Source organism: Bombus fervidus, chromosome 6, assembly GCF_041682495.2.
Source record: "Bombus fervidus isolate BK054 chromosome 6, iyBomFerv1, whole genome shotgun sequence".
NCBI classification, from domain to species: Eukaryota; Metazoa; Arthropoda; class Insecta; order Hymenoptera; family Apidae; genus Bombus; species Bombus fervidus.
In genome coordinates, this window is record NC_091522.1 from 8,807,025 (window position 1) to 8,825,579 (window position 18,555).

The window sequence follows — 18,555 nt, forward strand, 5'->3', positions numbered from 1 at the left end:
GTCGTGAATCGAATTGGTTGAAGGGATCCGGGATCTTAAGAGAAAGTTAAGAACTCCTGCGCCAATGAACGCCACAGAATACATCGACTAAGGATTCTGCAACTTTATTCAGGTTCGTTGATATCTCTCTTGAACGAACTCGTCTTCGGTGTTTCGCCAGATCACAAGGAAAGTCATTGAATATCGACGGATCGTTCTTTTTCTTTGGTATTTTTCGTTTGGCGATGAACGTCAAAGGGAAGTAAAACCGCCAGGAAAACATGCAACGTCTTCCGTATTGATTTACGAATGAACTGAACGGCTCCTTCGTGAAAGAGAAACGCTTTCCTATAAGTTTATTGATCGGCTTTACTTTGGTTTGACACGATTGAATGAAACCGTTCCGTACGCTTTTCCTTATGGTTTTAGCGTCGTCGCGAGAAAATTTCTTCTTTCTGAATGATTCTGATAGTTTGGAGACGGCTTACCACAGTTGCTTATTGCCATATATTCGTTTTCGATAATTAATTATAAGAAAATTAGTAGGTGTTGGCCTATATATTCGATACGTATCATCTCTCATGCGTACGTTGTACCCTTGAGATGCAGATAAATTTTGATGATAAAGTTATTAATCGATGATCAATTTCTTCTTTTATCTAATTATTCTTCTCACATTCGATGATCTTCTTACGTTTCATAATATATTTATATATTTATATTTATATATTTATATTTATATATATATATTTATATATTATATATACGTATATGTTCCGCTTGTACACGTAAACCTTTCTTTGATCGTGAACCATCTACAAACGAGCTGTATTTGTTTTATAATTAGGACGACGTAGTTGGTCTTTTATAATAATCAGACTTATATTACACGCATGCAACCACGCACGCACGAACACGCACGTGTAGACTTCGGTAATTTATTACGGAACTAAAAGATATTGTCATCGAGACCTTAACGAAGACAATTGCTACGGTGGTTCAGAGATATACTTCTATATTTCTTTCATTTTCTTCTCATATTCTATTTCTTTCGTCTCTCTTTCCCTTCTCCCTCCTCCAAGATTTCTATCGTTCCGGTTTATGAAAATTCGACAGAGCATAATACAGAGACACTAAAGAGGCGATATTTTATATTGTGGATTTTATTAAAATTCAGTTTCAACGGATTTACGGATAAATGTTCGAAATAAAAGGACACAAATATTCGTAAGAAGGCGGGCGAACGTTAAGCAACGTACGAAATTTCCTTTCCTTTTTTTGTCTTTTCATTCACCATGTGTTTGTATATGTGTGTGTATACGTGTGTCGGTGTTTCGAGTTACGCAAACGCCTATCTTAATTTAAAAAAAAAAAAGAAAAAGGAACGAATCGAACGACACTCAATTACCGATAACATGTCGATTTCCTTCCATTTTCACATAACAAACTTAATTTATAAAAACATTATATGAAGTTGTATACAGTGTGACGCTGAAGTACACAGAGATTTTCTATGGCAGATACACTATCGATGTCTTGAGATGTACACGCAGAACGCGTAAAATTGCGATCGAATTGTTTTCGAGTATTAAAGTCTTATCGTTTATTATCCTACTGATCTTATGTCTCTATTAAATTTGTTGCTTATTTCGAAAGAGATCAAGATAATATTTTTTTCGCTCTCTCTTTCTCTCGCACTTGTATTGTATTTCGTTTATCCTCTAGAAGATTCAGACAAAACTGTATCGAAGAATGTTCTCAAAGACTTATCGTTCCTTCGATTATTCATTTTCTTCGTTTTTTTTTTAACGCATACAATATCGTTTCTCTTGTTTAGTTTAGCCTAGCTTCATAAATCGTGATCCGAGTTATTAAATAGTTACGATCGACTAGCTTCTGAGGTCTCCCTTATACTTCAATATTGCGTGAACGATGTGTTCGAAGTTGAATGGGATCTTTTTAAATCATAAAAGATGAAATGGAAAAATTTCTCGGGGAAAGGCATCGTTCTGTAAATAATTTTTACGACGATGGATACACAATGTGAAAGCAAGGAAGCGAATGAATGAATCGATCGAATCGAGAATTCGTGTGTCCTGGCTTCTTTTATTATGCTTTCTTCCCTTAGTCCTCGTTCATCCTCTACGTTTCTTTATTCAATCGATAGCGGTGTCACGCGATACGCACGCGATCCTGCTCACGTGAATCGTTTACTTGGAATAAGAAAACTTCGTTATATATATATATATATGTATTATATATTCAGAGTTTCTAACTAGTACGCAGATTTGTTTCGAACAGTTGTAAAATCGAAATTTATGAAACGTTTCAGCCCGAAGGTCTTGCTACGTCAAACAATATGGCAGTTTCTCGCTTGCCCTGGATTTTATCAAACATCTCCTGTTACATTTCTAGATATAATACTTGTCGTTTGATCCCTGTTTTTAACCTTTCGTCCGCATTTAAGCTTTTCCACTTACGCGACTTTCTATTTCTTTCCTTCGTCTTTCCTTTTTTTCTCTTTCTTAATTGGGTTTTTATCTTTTCAGAACAATGACAAGGATTTAGTTTTTCACGATATGTAACGCCGTTCTGTGCTGCTTAAAAATCATTGTCAAATGCAGACGAAATGTTGGTAAGTGTACAACAGTTTCTACTAGGAAGTCGAAAGTTAGTGATAAATCGTGTAAAAAAATCTGTCGAGGTCTTTTTTTCTTTTTATCCTTCGCAATACTTTACTTTTTATCCAAGGCTTATTTTAGAACGAAGAATAATTAAAAGTATATAGTATTTTGTACAATTATTCGTGTAGCAGCACCTTAGGATGAGTTGGCATGGAATACTGAATTTTGGCAGTTGCGTTTCAAAATGAAAACGGAAATAGAAACGACGTCGATATGTTGAAAATACCGTATTGATACATTTTATATTCACTGTTTTAGACTCTATATTATTTACCTCGGCTGTTACACTTAGGAATATAACATTATATTCGATCTCGATCGTTCATAAAAATCTCGAGTAAATTTTTGAAAAATAACACAAATTATTCGCAAACGATGAAATTTCTTCAATATTTGTCGTGGTAATAACATGTATATGTAGCAACGATATTAATCAGAAAGAAGAACGCAAGAAGTACACACATGGAGTATCGATTTCGCGATTACAGGTTGCATGTACGAAACTACAAAAGGTAGGCTAGATTCGCGTCGGATAAAGTGGAATTGAAATGTCCTGAGTGGTGATTAATTACAAGAACGTAGAACGAGAATCGAACCGGAAGGGCCGGAGGTTGTTAAAAGGTATGTAAAGCCCCGCAAATTCGTTGCGACACTCGGTAACACCGTCAATCTCAAACTTTAATTCACCGACCGCCTTTTGATTAATTCGTGTCTGTTGCCGTAATATCTCATCATCGTTAGTTCAACGAAAGCGGCGCAAAACTTTGTAGAAAACTGCCACGACGTAGAACTGTTGCTCACGACCATTAAACGGATCTATTGTAATTTTTTTAAGAGGATAAACCCGGTACGTAAACCTAATTTGACGCGATCCATGGATCCATATTGCTTTCGAGGAATATCATGACTAATTGATTTTCGTTCCTTTCTTCTTTCTTTTTTTACCGAGAAACGATGTGTGCCGCCGGTTTCGAAAAGACTTCGATGGTAAAGTACGCCGTACAAACAATGAAATCTGTAAAACAGTTTATCGCTATATAAAAACTGACACGATCACAGATTTTTGTCTTTTTTTTTTGTTTTCAAATGTAGTTTAATAACGAATATCTCACGCTGTAAACAAGATTATGATAAACAAGGATAGAGCGTGTTACGAACGTCAACGATAAGATTCTATATTTTATAATACGTACTTAAATTTATTGCACTTGATTCGTTCCTTGGAGGATTAACTAAGACAGTGCTTCTGTTCGATACGTATCTCACGTGACTTTGCATCACGCTTTTCGTTCATTCGTCACGGAGAATTCGACTTTCCGGAACGTTGTCCTCTCGCGGTGGGAGGAAGAATTTGCGTTATATAAAATTATTTTATACTTCTGCAGAAGGTGACAGACGCAACCAGAAGTTAGGGAATGGACAGGAAGAGAGATAAAAGAGAAAGAGAAAGAGAGAGAAATCACGATTATTCGCGAGTATTTTTATAATTTCGGCCATGTGTTGGTGAACACGTGGACACTTAGAACGATCTACCATGAAAATCTCGTATGTTGAAATGATTCAGCCGGCGGCAACCTCGGCGTTGAAACGGAAAAGAAAAAAATTACCATGAAGGAAAACATGATAAGACTTAACGATTGTTCGATCGCGGCTAATTGAACGTAATAAAGAAGAAGAAGAAAAGAAAGAACAAAAGGAAGAAGAAGAAGAAGAAGAAGAAGAAGAGAAACAAAGATGACAATGATGATATATGGAAATAGAGATAACGAGATAAAGGACTAGGAAGGATGAACAAAGAGAGAAATAAAAGATCGCGTGGTACGACGATGTCTTCAGCTTTTAAAAGGGAAAGAAGGAAAGTGTGAATAGAGGGTTAAAATCGCAGAATAGTAGCCTATCTATCACAAACGGAAGTAACGTTATAATAATTATGGACATATCGAAGAGAAACGCTTATCGCGTTAAAACGACCCCTATCGCAATGGTGACAATTAGTACTAGCAATTCACAGAAATTTTTCTCGGCGGCCGACGTCTTGCGGCGCTGTATCGCAGCCATTTTGTCACCTGAAACGTTTAAAGTAACGCAATTAGTGAGGGCATTTGTTTAGAGAGTCGTATTACAATACATCTTCTCTTTAAGAATGAATCGAAATGAAATTTCATTGAAAAAGAAAATTAATTTTACTGCAGATAGCTTGCGCAAGAAAACTTTCCTAACGTAAAGGGAAATTAATTATTTTGTTCTTACAGAGAAAAAATATTTCTATTGCTTTAAAAATTATACCTTCTGTGACAAAGACATAGATGGATGCCGGCTTGGTATTCGAGGCGCTGCACGTATAATTGCCTGTGTCCGATTCCACCGCATGGTGAATCGTCAGTCGACTTTGAGTCGAGCTGGAATCGGTTTGTACGGTTACGCTGCTGCCTCGCGTAGTATCGTAATTTATCATTCGATTATTGTGATACCAGAAAACATATTGCGGCGGTGTTGGACTCTGAAATGGTGAAAATAAATCTTTACTATAGAACGTTCATCAAAGCATTATTTCCCCTTGTACGCATTTCTTGAATTTTTTGACGTTCAACGATATACGGTCAAAGTACGAACATTTCCTGTCAAATATATTTTATGAACATTCTGATTTAACAATCTTTCGAATAAATGTGCGCATACGCAATTATAAATAGCATCATTTGTTGTGTTATTACTAGAATTTCCTTAATTTATCGCTTTTATAACGAAACGTGTGAACCTCTGTATAGCCAGATATTTTTCTATATCGTTTTATAAGTTCAAATAATTCGTAGTAATATTTACCTATGAAAATTATTTTTTCTTGAGGGCTCAGCCGCACTCGATTGAGCTGTGTAATACCGTTAGCGAAACTTTATGTCATAAACGATTAGATAGCAGCATTAATAAGTACCATTGTACGATATTAAGTTTAGTAATAAAATAAATGAAATTTTACAAGTCGATTTTGCAAATTATAAGTTCCCTGACCGATCTGAAAAAATTGTCAGATTATAATATTGTAAAGAAGAAACCTGTAATTTACAACTTGCGATTTACTTTACAACTTTAGCTCTTTCATTATAAAGATTGTTAGTCAAACGGTCGTTAAATACTAAGAGCAATGTAATTACGTTGTTTAATAATAGTAGTTGTTGCATACTGACAATGTGCTATACGAGATAGCGTCGTGAAACGAATAAAATAGTTTCTATGAATATTTCTGAACTTCACAAAAAAATCTTACTAAAAAAGAAGATGATGACAAATTTCCAGCGAACTGTATTTTATATTCCTTCAGTTTTGCGACAATCGAAATGTCATTTTAATGCGTTCTGGAGCGTTTCGTATCGATTCCCGATACCGAGGACCAACAAAAATCTGGTCGTCACCTAGCGTAATTAAGTCTAGCCGAGATAATTGCCAAAACGATCGATGGATGCCGATGCAGCGACATGCAGTTTAGTATTACCTTTTTCCTGGACGCGAATGGGACACGTTTTTCGGTTTTCGTTCTTTGCTCGAAAAGAACAAAAAAAGAGAAACATCGCGTCGGTGTTGCGCGAAACATTTCCGATGCGCGTCTGGTGTCTGAATCGTGCGACATTTACCTCTGTGAAGTGCACGAAGTGAAATAGGACGTCGAAGCCAGCCACTTGTAGCGAATTTCGTGGAACGTGAGTAGACGTCCTTTCCAGTGACTCGATCCCTGCCGCAGCTCGCACGAGGAACGCAAATGGTTTCCCGATTCGACGATTTTGTCGAGACGTTTCAAATCGTTTCGAATTGTTTCGAACGTTCGTCGACCGTGTTGACGATGTCTCGACATTATTTCTGCCGAGTTCACATGCACGAGATTATCTTAAGACGATATATAATGTACTTATGAATACCGTATCTTCTTATAGGGTGCTTCCCTCGGAAGCCATATTGCTCTCTAGTTAATACCATCAATTTCGCACGGAAGAATTTCTTAGATGCATTTGCTCGGTATCGCCATAGACACAGGGAAGCGAGCTAAGCTGTGGTTACATATAGTAGATGCTTATTCCGACAAATGAAACAAAAAACGAACGAAGAACCATGTAACTGCTTCTATGAGAATCTATAGGATGTTTCAGTAATCGTAATACAATCGGCTGGAAAGTGACTATATGCAAAAAAATAAGTCCAAGACATAGAACAAGAATTTTTTATATGGCGCCTCGTTTCGAGATCGAGCTTGGAAATTTGTTGAAGATTAATATACGCGTGTTATTGGATTACGATAATTGCAACGGAGATTAATATTATTTGAACAAACTTCGTTCCCCTTGATGAGTAGAAGTTACATAATTATGTATATCCAATTTACATGACTAGTGTCACTGTCTATCACGCCACCGAGTTAAATAGCCTATTTTGAAATGTAGGTCGCTTATAAATTGTTTACAACCAAATTTGGTGAATTACAAGGCAAATTACTTAACTTAAGTCGAATATCCTTCCAACTATCATCCAAATACCTTTCAATAGTTCTGTTTTATTCTATCTGACTGCGCTGAAGTATTTATCATAACAATTTGTCTACACGTATCTATTGTAGTATCGACTCTGCCCTGTTTCCTTTTAGATTCACGATTTTAAGATTTAAGACGCACGATTTTCTGTCTTTCTGGGGCTCGTTATACACACGCATGCATGCAGATGCGAGGGGGGTAAAAAACGGCGCACTTTATTTTCGTTTCCCGATAGTGTCGAGTTTGCAGCGGCTGCCAGCAATGCCGCTTTAATGCACTTCCACTCTTGTATTCGTGACTAAGCTGTGCCTATTTCACTAGAGGTTTTTCCGCTCTACGCTGGTATGAAGGTACATTCAATGTTCCCACGAACTGCAAGCTGTACGTTTCTATGTACCTTCGTTAAGCGGATGGACTGCACACGGCGTGGCTTTATTCATGGTCGTTCCCTATATCAGCGACACGATTATTTTCACGTATCAATGGTACCTGATATAACATTTTCCCGACAGACGTGTATTTTATTACATACGATAAAATTCGTGTTTCCATTACAGTGACGTTGGGAGGCCGGTACGATGAAAGAAATGCGCAGATGGCTGGTACCAGGTATTTGTACGAAAAGTTGAATAAAACCGCATTAATCATTTCAAGACGTTGAAAAATGGAAATATTTATTGCGATGGAATGAATAAAACGCGATTAAAACGGGTTCTCACCTTTTCTATTATGCATACGAGGTTTATAATGGACCCTACGTCCACATGATGTTCACCGCTTCCTAATATAAATGCTTCTGGTATAACTATGTTTAGATTGACAAAGTGTGATAGTATCCCTGTACTCCTCGCGACCTGTAAAGAGAAATAAACAACGCTATATTACAATCAATGCGACACAAAAGATATACGTATACATAAAGAATATTTTCGGGTATGTATACCAATATTCGTTTTTATTTAAGATTCTCGAATCTATAGTAGCATAGGTTGCATTAAGTGTTTCGCACTTTACGTTTATAAAAGGTACATTCATTTCAGTCTAGTAATTTGTTCTTAACGATCAGGCTGACCTAAGTTATTTTGTATCATTTTTTAACAATTTTCGTTAAGCATAATGAAGGAGGAAAGGATAGAAAAGGAAAAGAAGAGAAAAAGGAAGAGAAGCGTTTAAAATTTGAAATGACCTGTTTAAAACAAAATTGTTCTCGAGAAACTAATCGACCTAAACTCTTGTCTAGCTCTAGTACCATTCTACTTAAAATAGTTCATATCTTGCATATTTATTGTCTATAAATATTTGAACACTTGACAAAATTCAATCAAATATCAGTTACATTTGAAAGAGCGTTTCTCTACTGTTGATTATTTAGCTCTTGTCATAGCTCCTTGTCTTGTTTTGGAATAGAGTACTGTTTTACTAAAGTTACAGTGAAATAAAGAACTAAAATTTAATGTTTATTTGCGATGACTAACTGACACTTCATAAAATCTATATAAACTTGGAGAATGTGGCTGGAGACACGTATTTCGATCGCTCTAACATCCAGATTTAAAGTCATTCAACTTAGGTGTCTTGACGGGATTAATTTTATATTAGACTTAAATTATATTGCACTTTTATCTATACTAATTAATATGATATCTACTAACTTATATGAGTGTCTGAGATACGATCAGAGAACAAAACTACATTAAAGAGTTTCACTTCAAGTAGGTACATTTTATGTATTTGCAAGTACATCATGCACGAACTTCTGCATAAATTTAGTAGACACTCCGTGTACTTCCTGAACTCAACTAATTTGATTGAACGAATTTTTACTTCAGAAAGAGCATTTTACGAAAGTATTGGAACACCAATCATGGAAAACTTATGAATACATTGTGTTCTATACAAAAAACTTTTTGAAATTTTATTAGTACTGCAACGAGATGCGATTATCAATATAAAATTTAAAATAAAAATTTATACAGAAGTTACAAGATATATACTTTATAAAAGATTAGTATATAAGACGAATAGTTTCTTGAATGTGTTGTTAATGCTAAATATGGTCCCACTAAATAGTCTATTAACATACTGAATAATTGATTGACTTCAAATGTTTTTGTCATCTCTGTGAAATACATATGTACGTATTTTTTTTAAATATATTATAGGTTTTATATACATCTTTAGGTTCGTTTCAAATTTTATCAATAAAACCATGGCAGCTTCGTGATACAATGAAATTTCAAATCGTTCCCTGTAACATACATAATATATTCATATAGAGCAACGTAAATAGATCCCTCTTATTTGAACAAAATAACCAATGAATGGTAAAATTGTGGATATAATTCAATTTCGCAAAGAATAGAATCGAGTTAGTCTGGCTATCATAAAGTAAAAAAATAACAGGTTCATTTAAACATCTCATTTATCTGCTCTTGCGAATTTGCTTTCTCGAGGCCTCATTAAAATCGATTCGTTTCAAGGGGCACGATTACGTTGCAACAGCAACAAGAGAAGCTGCAACGTTGATGAATCTGTTATAGAGTCTTTCAGTGAGGTATATAATTCGCCAGGTACCAGATAATGCGTATCGCGTTAATAATTGAATGGAAATCTCGAATAAAGATCTAAAGCACATTTTGAGAAGAAATGTTGTTTAAGTTGCACTGCATTGTCTAACCACCTAATGTACTTTTTGTGTTCAACATTGTCTTCTATCGAAATATCTACAAGCTGAGTGCATTAAAACGATCGATTGTAGAACCATACTCTACAGTAAAACTTTGTTTATACGAACTTCCATCTACAGGAGCCACATTTACGTACTAGTTAATTAGGCGCAAATACATTACATGTCCTACTATCTAATAGTGTTTTCATATGATTACAAAAACTCGATACTATGAAAATTATATGTAGAATCTAATAAAAAGACACTACATTGCAAATTAAGGATATACGTAAGTGGAAATTTACTTTTCGTAACCATTGTATTCGAATGAAATTTTAGTCATAGCTCGATTGAATGAATTTTTACTGGTTGAATCTACTTATCTGAACGTGAACTTTTATTATATGAAAAATTATAGATGATACATACAATGAATGAACTCTTATTACATGAACTGTTTGTCTCTTGACAAGCTTCTATAAATCTGAGTAATTTTATCGTACTGTTAATTCAACTTTTAGCAAAACGTGCTATACATTCATACTCGAAGTTTTCATACAATTCAAGATAGCCGATTAAATCAATTTCACCCCCAAATTATAGGATGATTAGTCTAATACCTACCTGACACTCGTAGGTCCCATTGTCTCTGTCCTGAACATACTTGATCTGAAGAGTCCAGTCGTCCGAGCCCTCGGGATGCAAAACTTGAAACCGCTCGTCGTTCGTATACGTGAACGTGGAGCTGGTCAGAACGTGGAAGTCACGTCGTCGTATCCAGGATATCTGTGGAACAGGTGCGCGATCGTCGGTCAATTTTCTTGCTCTATGGCGTACCAATGACAAAGTACAGTTCATGTTCTTCAGGGTTAAAGACGACGATAACAGCTGCAGAGTCACTCACCTCAGCATCGGATACCGTTCTATCTGCCAAATTTCGAACTTTGCAATGCAAAAACGCGGTCCCACCCAACTGCACCGTGACGTTCGAGACGGTGTTGTTATCGTTCGCATCGTTTACTCTTTGCAGATCGTCCAGGTTACTGAACCACAACGCCTTCCAGTCTGCCGGTATGCTGTAAGGAACGCGTCGATCTGAAACGTTTTGCAAAAATTTTGTCAGTGCTTTGCAGTTCTTCGGAACGATTTCTTGAAGAAAAAAAATGTGCTTTTAGTTGCTCGATGATCGAATTTTATCGGAGCATACAGCGAAAAGTTTTGAAATCTCATTATTAGTATTGTATGAAGTATACTAATTATTATACCGGGGATTTTTATGTAAATTTTTATCTTTTGCGGATAGAATTAAGAAATAGAACTACATAAGAATAAGAATCAAGAAATGAGAATAATAAGAATCTTTAATAAGAATGAAGAAATGGAAATATTAGGTTGTCCGAAATGTTTCTTTCGTTTTATAAGGAAATAATAGACGCACAATGTTTTTTGTTTTATATTAGTTTATTGAATTATGCACGAATATAATAATGAAAATAGAACGAAATGGATCACACATAATTCAATAAAATAATATAAAACAGAAATTGTTGTTTATCTATTACCACCTCATGAAACTTTTCGGACAACCTAATATAATAGAACTTAAATAGAAGCTCGCTTTATTATTAAAAATTATAACGACGAGACTCTATATTCTCTAGTTTGCATATTTTATATATTTTGTATATTAAAAAATTAATATGCTTGAACAGTAGTCTTAAGCATATAATTAATGCTGAAGGTAGTAAAAAATATTGTAGTTTATTAATGAACGTCTACGTAATATAATAATTGTACAATAAAACGTAACAATATAAAATAATAGCGTAACATAATAATTGACTGTTTAAATGTTTTGATGATCACTATGAAGTATTGTATATGCATCCGGACTTTACGTTTATCTTGATAACGCTTGATAGTATGAGGAGAATTGTTCGAGAGTTTACGTAGTGCGAGGAGGAACGTGTTGTGTTTAGAAAAGCGAACGCCAAAGGAAAAAGCTTTCGGGGATCGTAGAGCGGAAATGAATAGATGGATCAGATTGCCAACGTGAGATTTCAAGCCAAATATCTCGTGTGTTGTTCTATAACGCTTTGTACCTAGGGATGCTAGGTGCTTTAGTTAAGACTAAACTAAATAGTTTCCTTTCTAAATAATTAGAAAGCATCTAACTCTTGGTAAATAAACTACGAAATTCCAGTCTTGAATTTGTTTGCTTCGAATTTTGATTTGTATTAAAAAAGTGTCTAATATTTGACTTGATCCCAGGATAGCAAAAGTTTGATTATTTCCGATATATTTTCTAAACTATATTGACGTATTATTATTCTGTAAAATTATGTAATCAACGTTATTTAAAAAAAATTTAACTAAATTAGACTAATATCCTATCACATTTAATATAATAAAATTATATCACAATTTTAAAAATTCCTTTCTTTTTACTTTATGAAATGAAACGATTTCAATCCTTTGCCAGACGAGGATTAACAAATGAATGTATAACGCAGTAGAGACGTTGATGAGTAGCCAGAAAAAGGAAAAGGAAATTCAGATATTTTGGAAGGCTGGAATAGTAAAAAGCACTTTCAACTTAATCATAAATCACCAAATTTGCCCATAGAAAGTGCAAAAAGACATCTATCCACAGAAGTTGGTCATTGATTCATCGAATACTATAAATATTTAACTCAAAATGCTAAAGACACAACCGCTAAGAAATACAAACTCGATACCATGATTCGAAACATAATTTTGCTTCAGTGATACAGCATCATTTCTCCGCGAAGTTAATATTAATTAATTAATTAATTACGTTTGTCTGAGTTAAATATAAGTAAGTTCGCGGAAAGAAGCGCATTCGAGGAAGAAGTTTAACAGTTAAAGAGGCGGCGTAGAGATATGGATAGGCGACGGAGACAAGCATCGGGTAATTCGAAAGTAACTGTGGTGCTTTGGCAAAGGGAATAGCGGAGAATAAGGAAACCCGATGAAGCAAAGTTGGTGTTGGTGAATATAGAAATCCGTAAATGGAAAGGGAGAAAATTGAGGAACGGAAGAGGAAAGCAGAGAGGAGGAGAGGACGAGGATGGAAGAAGAAGGTGATGGAAGGGTCTAGGCAAAAGACAAGCACTTGAGACTGAACTTTGTGAGCTTTTGAATGCAGGGCATAAGCTACCTGCCTTTTGTTTCCACGAGACAATGCGAAACCTTATACAACGAGACAAGAAGCCGAGTCTACGAGGGAAAGGTGCTCCTACTTTGCTCCGACCAGTTAGTTGGGCAGGATTGTATTCTTTTCTTTCTTCTTTAAGAATTCCCAATTCATAGCCACTTTTGAGTAGGGAGCAAGTGCACGCTAGAGAGGATTTTTCGTGGGGTTAGCGTGTTTTCCGCTATATTTCCTCTCTTTTCTCCCTTATTTTCGCGTTATATTCTCCTTCTTTCTCTTTCTCTTTTCCCAGAAGATCTGATGTCTCCTTTTGTCGCGCGAGGACATTTATTTATTGCACACCGGGGATATAAGCTTTATCTAATGCATACTTAATAGTATTAAAGTCCGCTCGACGTACTTGGCTCCTTGCGCGAACGGATTTTGAATGCAGACTCGTACAGATTAGGATGTATAGAGGTGCTCGAGGAATCGAGGAGGAACTTCGCTTCTGGGATTTGATGGGAAGCATAATTCCTAGCAATGAAGTTTCGATAAATGTTTTATCCAACAGTCGGACAATTATACGGGTTAATACGTTTTCCACCTAGTTAATACCTCTTCCACTCCTTGTTTCCTGCCTCCGCATTTCCGTAAAATACATTTTCTGTCGTTCAGGATAAATGTTTTCTTCAGAATAATTATGACCGAGATAAATCGTGCAGTGCAGGCAAAGACATAGCAATGTCGTAAATTAAATTATCGAGTGGAGATAGTAGTTATTGTTTTAGGAGGCGCCTAATTGCATTCTGTTTTAGGATTTCGCGCGATAAAAAAAATAATTTATAGCTAACGGTATTTCATTTACAAATTGAAATCCATAACCGTTAATTATTGCTTTAACAAACTGCACTCGATTTACAATTGTTTGTAGAAATGATAAAGTAGTTAGAGAAACTGTATCAAGCTTATTTAGAGTTTGAAAGAATATTTTAAATCACGTAAAGTGAAATGTTCATATTGATAAAAAGTTTTGGAACTATGTACGCGAATTGAACTTAAGACTCGTTCAGATTAGTTAAATCTCTTGGATTCAAGTCGCTTGAGTCAAATGGATATTTAATGGAAAATGATATCCAAGAAAGTGGTTGTGCACGTGTACCAAATGTTAATTCTGATATTAATTACAATTACGACCAATATAGCCAAACACAAAGTTCAGGAAAAGATTGTTTCGAGCCAATATCAGTAAACATGTGGCAAACAAAAATACAGAGATAAAAGGTTTACAAGTTATCCGAATCAATCTGAATGAAACTCAATTAGAACAAAGAAGCCTGAAACGATATTTCAAGTCAAGTAAACGACAGTCACACTGGTAAATAGGTTCCTTGAATACAGGTAGCTCCACTAATCTGAACGATGCGATGCTCCCCCATATTTCTGTCAATTCCTTTGTCTCGACGGCCGAAACACGATGGCTTTCACTACTGACAGACTTTACGATCTCGCTATATCATGGCCCGTGCCGTATCTCACGAATCAACCGATCATTAATTAAATCGCCTAACTAGATTGTACTCGAACCTCGGAGCATTTGCTGGAATTAAACTAGGAAAGCCAGAATTGCATCGGGGTAAAACGGATGCCAAGAAGTACAAAAGATCCTTATATCCAGGCTGGGAAATACAAGAGAAAGGAGGGAAGAAACGAGAGAACCAGGGAAGGTTAAATGCTCCGAGAAAATTATTTACCTTTATCGAGCGACCTGGCCAGAAGAATTGTCGGCAGGATCAAAAAGACCATGTACCACGATAGCCGGTCCCGCATCCTTGCGAGGTTTCGAATCCTCCTGGAAAAAGGCAAAAAAGAAGACGAATAAGCTTGGTTTCTCAGTTATAAAACAGGAATTCGTATGCGTCCGTCCCATCTTCAATGGCCTCTTTGTTTTTCTGATTTTTCCGGGACAGTGCGCGTTCGTACCTAAATCGTCTTTTAAAGGAAAGCACCAAAGTTGTAGATCCGCGCATTCTCCTTCCCCTCGTCCCACCCTACCACCCCCTTTTTATGCTCTGTTTTCACGTGTTTCGTATGCATTTGAAACGCGAAACAACTTATGTCTGATTTATAACAAATTGCCTTCGTTTCGTATGGCATCCTTGAAAAGGTCGTGGAGAAGCGATCCAAAGCCCGGCGCCGCGCGCCGCTTTTCAACGATTTGCATATTAAAAGACCGCGGACCCTTTTGATATGGCGAATTTTAATTCTCCTCGGCATCCTTACTCTTGTTTTCCCTTTCCAACTTTTCCTACCGTTTCCATAACGTTTTTTTTTTTTTTTTAATTTGCGTTCGAATAAAATCAAACGGAGAAGAAGAAAAGGAAAGGGAAGTATGCAATTTCAAAGATGATTAAAGAATACTTTTTTAAATTCAACATTTGTCTGCGAGTGATTTGGTTATTGTCGTTGCGACGGTCGAATATTTTATTTTAGTGATAAAGAGAACAGATATACGGAGAGAAATTTTTTAATTAGTATATAATTTTATTGCATTAAATGTAATTTTATATATGTATATATATATATATGTAAAGTGTACACGAGAAAAGCAGGATAAGTTTATTTTATATATTATTTAATTTATACATATACACAATAATTTATTTATGTTTTATAATGGTTAGACTGCAAATTTATAGTTGTATAAACACTACACTATTAAAGACATAGAACCTTGGCAAATTTGTTTCACTCATTAAATATGTATTATAACAATTACTCTACTCTGAATATTTTATATATTTTTACAAATTATACACACTCTGTGCCTCGTTGCATTTTTAAACTCTTCATTTACGCAACATTTACACGTTATTACATATTATTACATATTAATTTACTGTTTCACACGGTCCTTGATGGTTAAAACAAAACATATTCTTATGACAATGTTGTAAATAATTTACAATAATTGTTTATAAACAGAATATTTCTTTGTAAAATATCTTGATCTCGGTTTGTTTACATTTTGCATGTTCGTCGATGTATATCCGGCAAATTAAACGCTTCGTGGAGATATACAAGCAATTCCAATTCTCGCGTACTGCACATTTTCAATTATTCCGTCATAACGTTTATCAAGTTCGCGATACACTCGGAATTCCACGAATCTCGATTGACCCGTATGTTCCATCGTTTTTCCCTTAATTTTGCTCCCATTAGGAACGTATCAAAGTCATTTCCTATTCAAACGTTAACGAAGAGATTAATTCTTCGATGGTTACGCTGCTCTGTTGGATAACACGTCATTATTTGTCAATGCACGTGCTGATTAAACTGTCCACGTGGCGGAAATAGAAACATACACTTATTTCTTGCGGTCGATCGCCGGCAGTCGCGTTAATTGGCCTGTTAAAGCTCCGTTCGTCTGGCTGCACAGAACAAGAATCGTTTTACGGCTAATAAAACGGGACGAATGCAGATAGTTGTGATAAATCGGGCAAACGGGGTGCCTTTATCGCGAGAGGATCGTTCGCGTTAATGTCTAACCGCGCGTTTTCCATCCTTCTTGCACATCCTGCCCTCTCTTCCCTGTCCTCTCTGCTTTTCATCCCATCTAAGCGCCGCGTTCCACAATCCGGATTACACCATAAAAATCTATTGTTCGAATTTTTGCGTAGTGCCATCGTAATTTCGTATGATACGGGATGTAAAGTTCAGCTACGGCGAAGAGTGTATCGGAAAAACCAAAAAAAAAAAAAAAAAAAAAAAAAAAAAAAAAAATAAAAATAAAAAAAAGGAGAGAAAGGAAAGGGAAAGGAGTTAGAGTTGAAATAAAGGTAAAACGTTTTAAAAGCGCTAAAATTGTTCGACGTTTATTTTTATTTGCCATGCACGTACACGGTATAAAACGGCGAAATATTTTCACAAGGAAATGTTTATTACACGCATATCCGCGAATATTGATTTTGCCGCAGTAAAAACGGCAGAATTCGGGTTCTCGGCAAAGCGGAATTAAAAATGGGACAGGAGGTAGAGGAATTAGCTGCGATCGTTTCTGCAAATATTGGTCGAAAGGAAATGCTCTTCACGCGGTTAAACGTGCGATACCCTGTGATTTACCGTTCAACGATGGTAAAATTGTTATTAGAGGAGGTATCGCCTATAGTAGGGACCAAAAATAAAGAACGCGGAGAGTAGCCATTACAGATAAACCAAATTTGCATTTATCCGGCATCGCCGTCGTTTCATTTAACGCGGTTATCTAATAATTTCCGCGCACGCGTCCGCCACCATCGCCATTTAATATGCATCAAGACACATACTCGCGTCCCGTAATTACATAAAAAATGCAATCGGCTACGGTTCCACGCTGCGGAAGTTACTCAGGGTAATTCGTTACAGCCGGACATCGACGAAAAACGAAAAGGTAAATGCGAATCCGCGAAAAAAGTAAAACTGATATCGAACATTAATACCGTAACGTTATACTCAATTTTCATTACGTACATACGTATAAGTACACATATACATGTATAAGAACGTTTGAGTAATTTCGTGGAAACCAAAGGTAGCTGAAAATTCAGTGGTATCATTCGTAATCGTACGCGATGTTTTCGAAACGACTGTTGCTTGAAAACGTAGTAAACAATGGTAACACGGACGAGTTAACATGAAACGTAAGCTGTATTAAGTAGACATGGACCATTAAAAAGGCGGAAAGTCGATAGGTTATAAACGCGTCCCTCCGTTTTACAATTCTGCCGCGCGTTTAGAGCCGCAGGGTTGATTTCCTATATCTACGTTCGAAGAGGGCACGGGATACTCCGAGCTGGATTCTCTTCTCCGTTGGCAATCGTTATCCGAGATTTATTGTTTCCCGACGATGGCTGGGTCACGGAATCGGGTTCATTCTCCGCTTTGCCCTTCTCCGAGGGTTTCCATTCAAGCGGCGCTGCTTTGCATAAATTTCCGTGCAGATGCGACGCGATATCAGATCGACGTTGTGATAGAAATAGCATATATACATATACATATACATATATATATATTTATACACATATGTATATACATATACATATAGATAGAGATAGAATATAGACACATGCATATACACACGTGACAAGCTACATACGTAACGCGTATGCGTAGGTATTATTGATTCGTTGCCAATATAATGTGCTCTGATACAGGTCAAGCTAACCAATACATATACACCGGTGCTATAAGCTAAGTAGCTGGTCCACCTTTGCCACGACGATCGTTTTAGATGGCAATTGGCTAGTTACAATAGCTTAGGACCCGGCACACGGCCCGTATAAGCGGTAAATGCAACGCTGATGAAACAGTTGTATGGCACGTACGTACACGCCTTGGTACGCCCGGTTAATGGAAACCTTTCCTTTGCCACATCGATCGATAAATGGGTCTGCAGAGTGCAGTTGTAAAGAGTTAGCATGCCGCTCGCATGTGGCGTCTGCCAATGCTTCTTACGTATGCATGGAATCGGGCTAAGATTAGGGGGTCGAGTAAGACCAGGCGAAAACCCCTGGC

General features: G+C 36.3%; 1 protein-coding gene across 5 annotated transcripts in view; it reads right to left on the bottom strand.

The window, feature by feature from the left end:
- Positions 1 to 1,767: 1,767 nt before the first annotated feature.
- The window catches only part of Dpr12 (defective proboscis extension response 12), a 111,661-nt gene continuing 94,873 nt past the window's right edge, over positions 1,768 to 18,555 (bottom strand). For 4 of the 5 annotated variants that reach the window (XM_072006060.1, XM_072006063.1, XM_072006061.1 and 1 more), the window contains exons 2-7: positions 14,757 to 14,854; positions 10,753 to 10,943; positions 10,473 to 10,634; positions 7,900 to 8,034; positions 4,950 to 5,163; positions 1,768 to 4,729 (exon numbers count right to left, since the gene is read on the bottom strand). In XM_072006060.1, coding sequence (XP_071862161.1) covers positions 4,617 to 4,729; positions 4,950 to 5,163; positions 7,900 to 8,034; positions 10,473 to 10,634; positions 10,753 to 10,943; positions 14,757 to 14,854 — 913 coding nt within the window. In that variant the 3' untranslated portion in view covers positions 1,768 to 4,616. The remainder of the gene's footprint in view (positions 4,730 to 4,949; positions 5,164 to 7,899; positions 8,035 to 10,472; positions 10,635 to 10,752; positions 10,944 to 14,756; positions 14,855 to 18,555) is intronic. The other variant, XR_011800152.1, reaches the window with a different exon arrangement.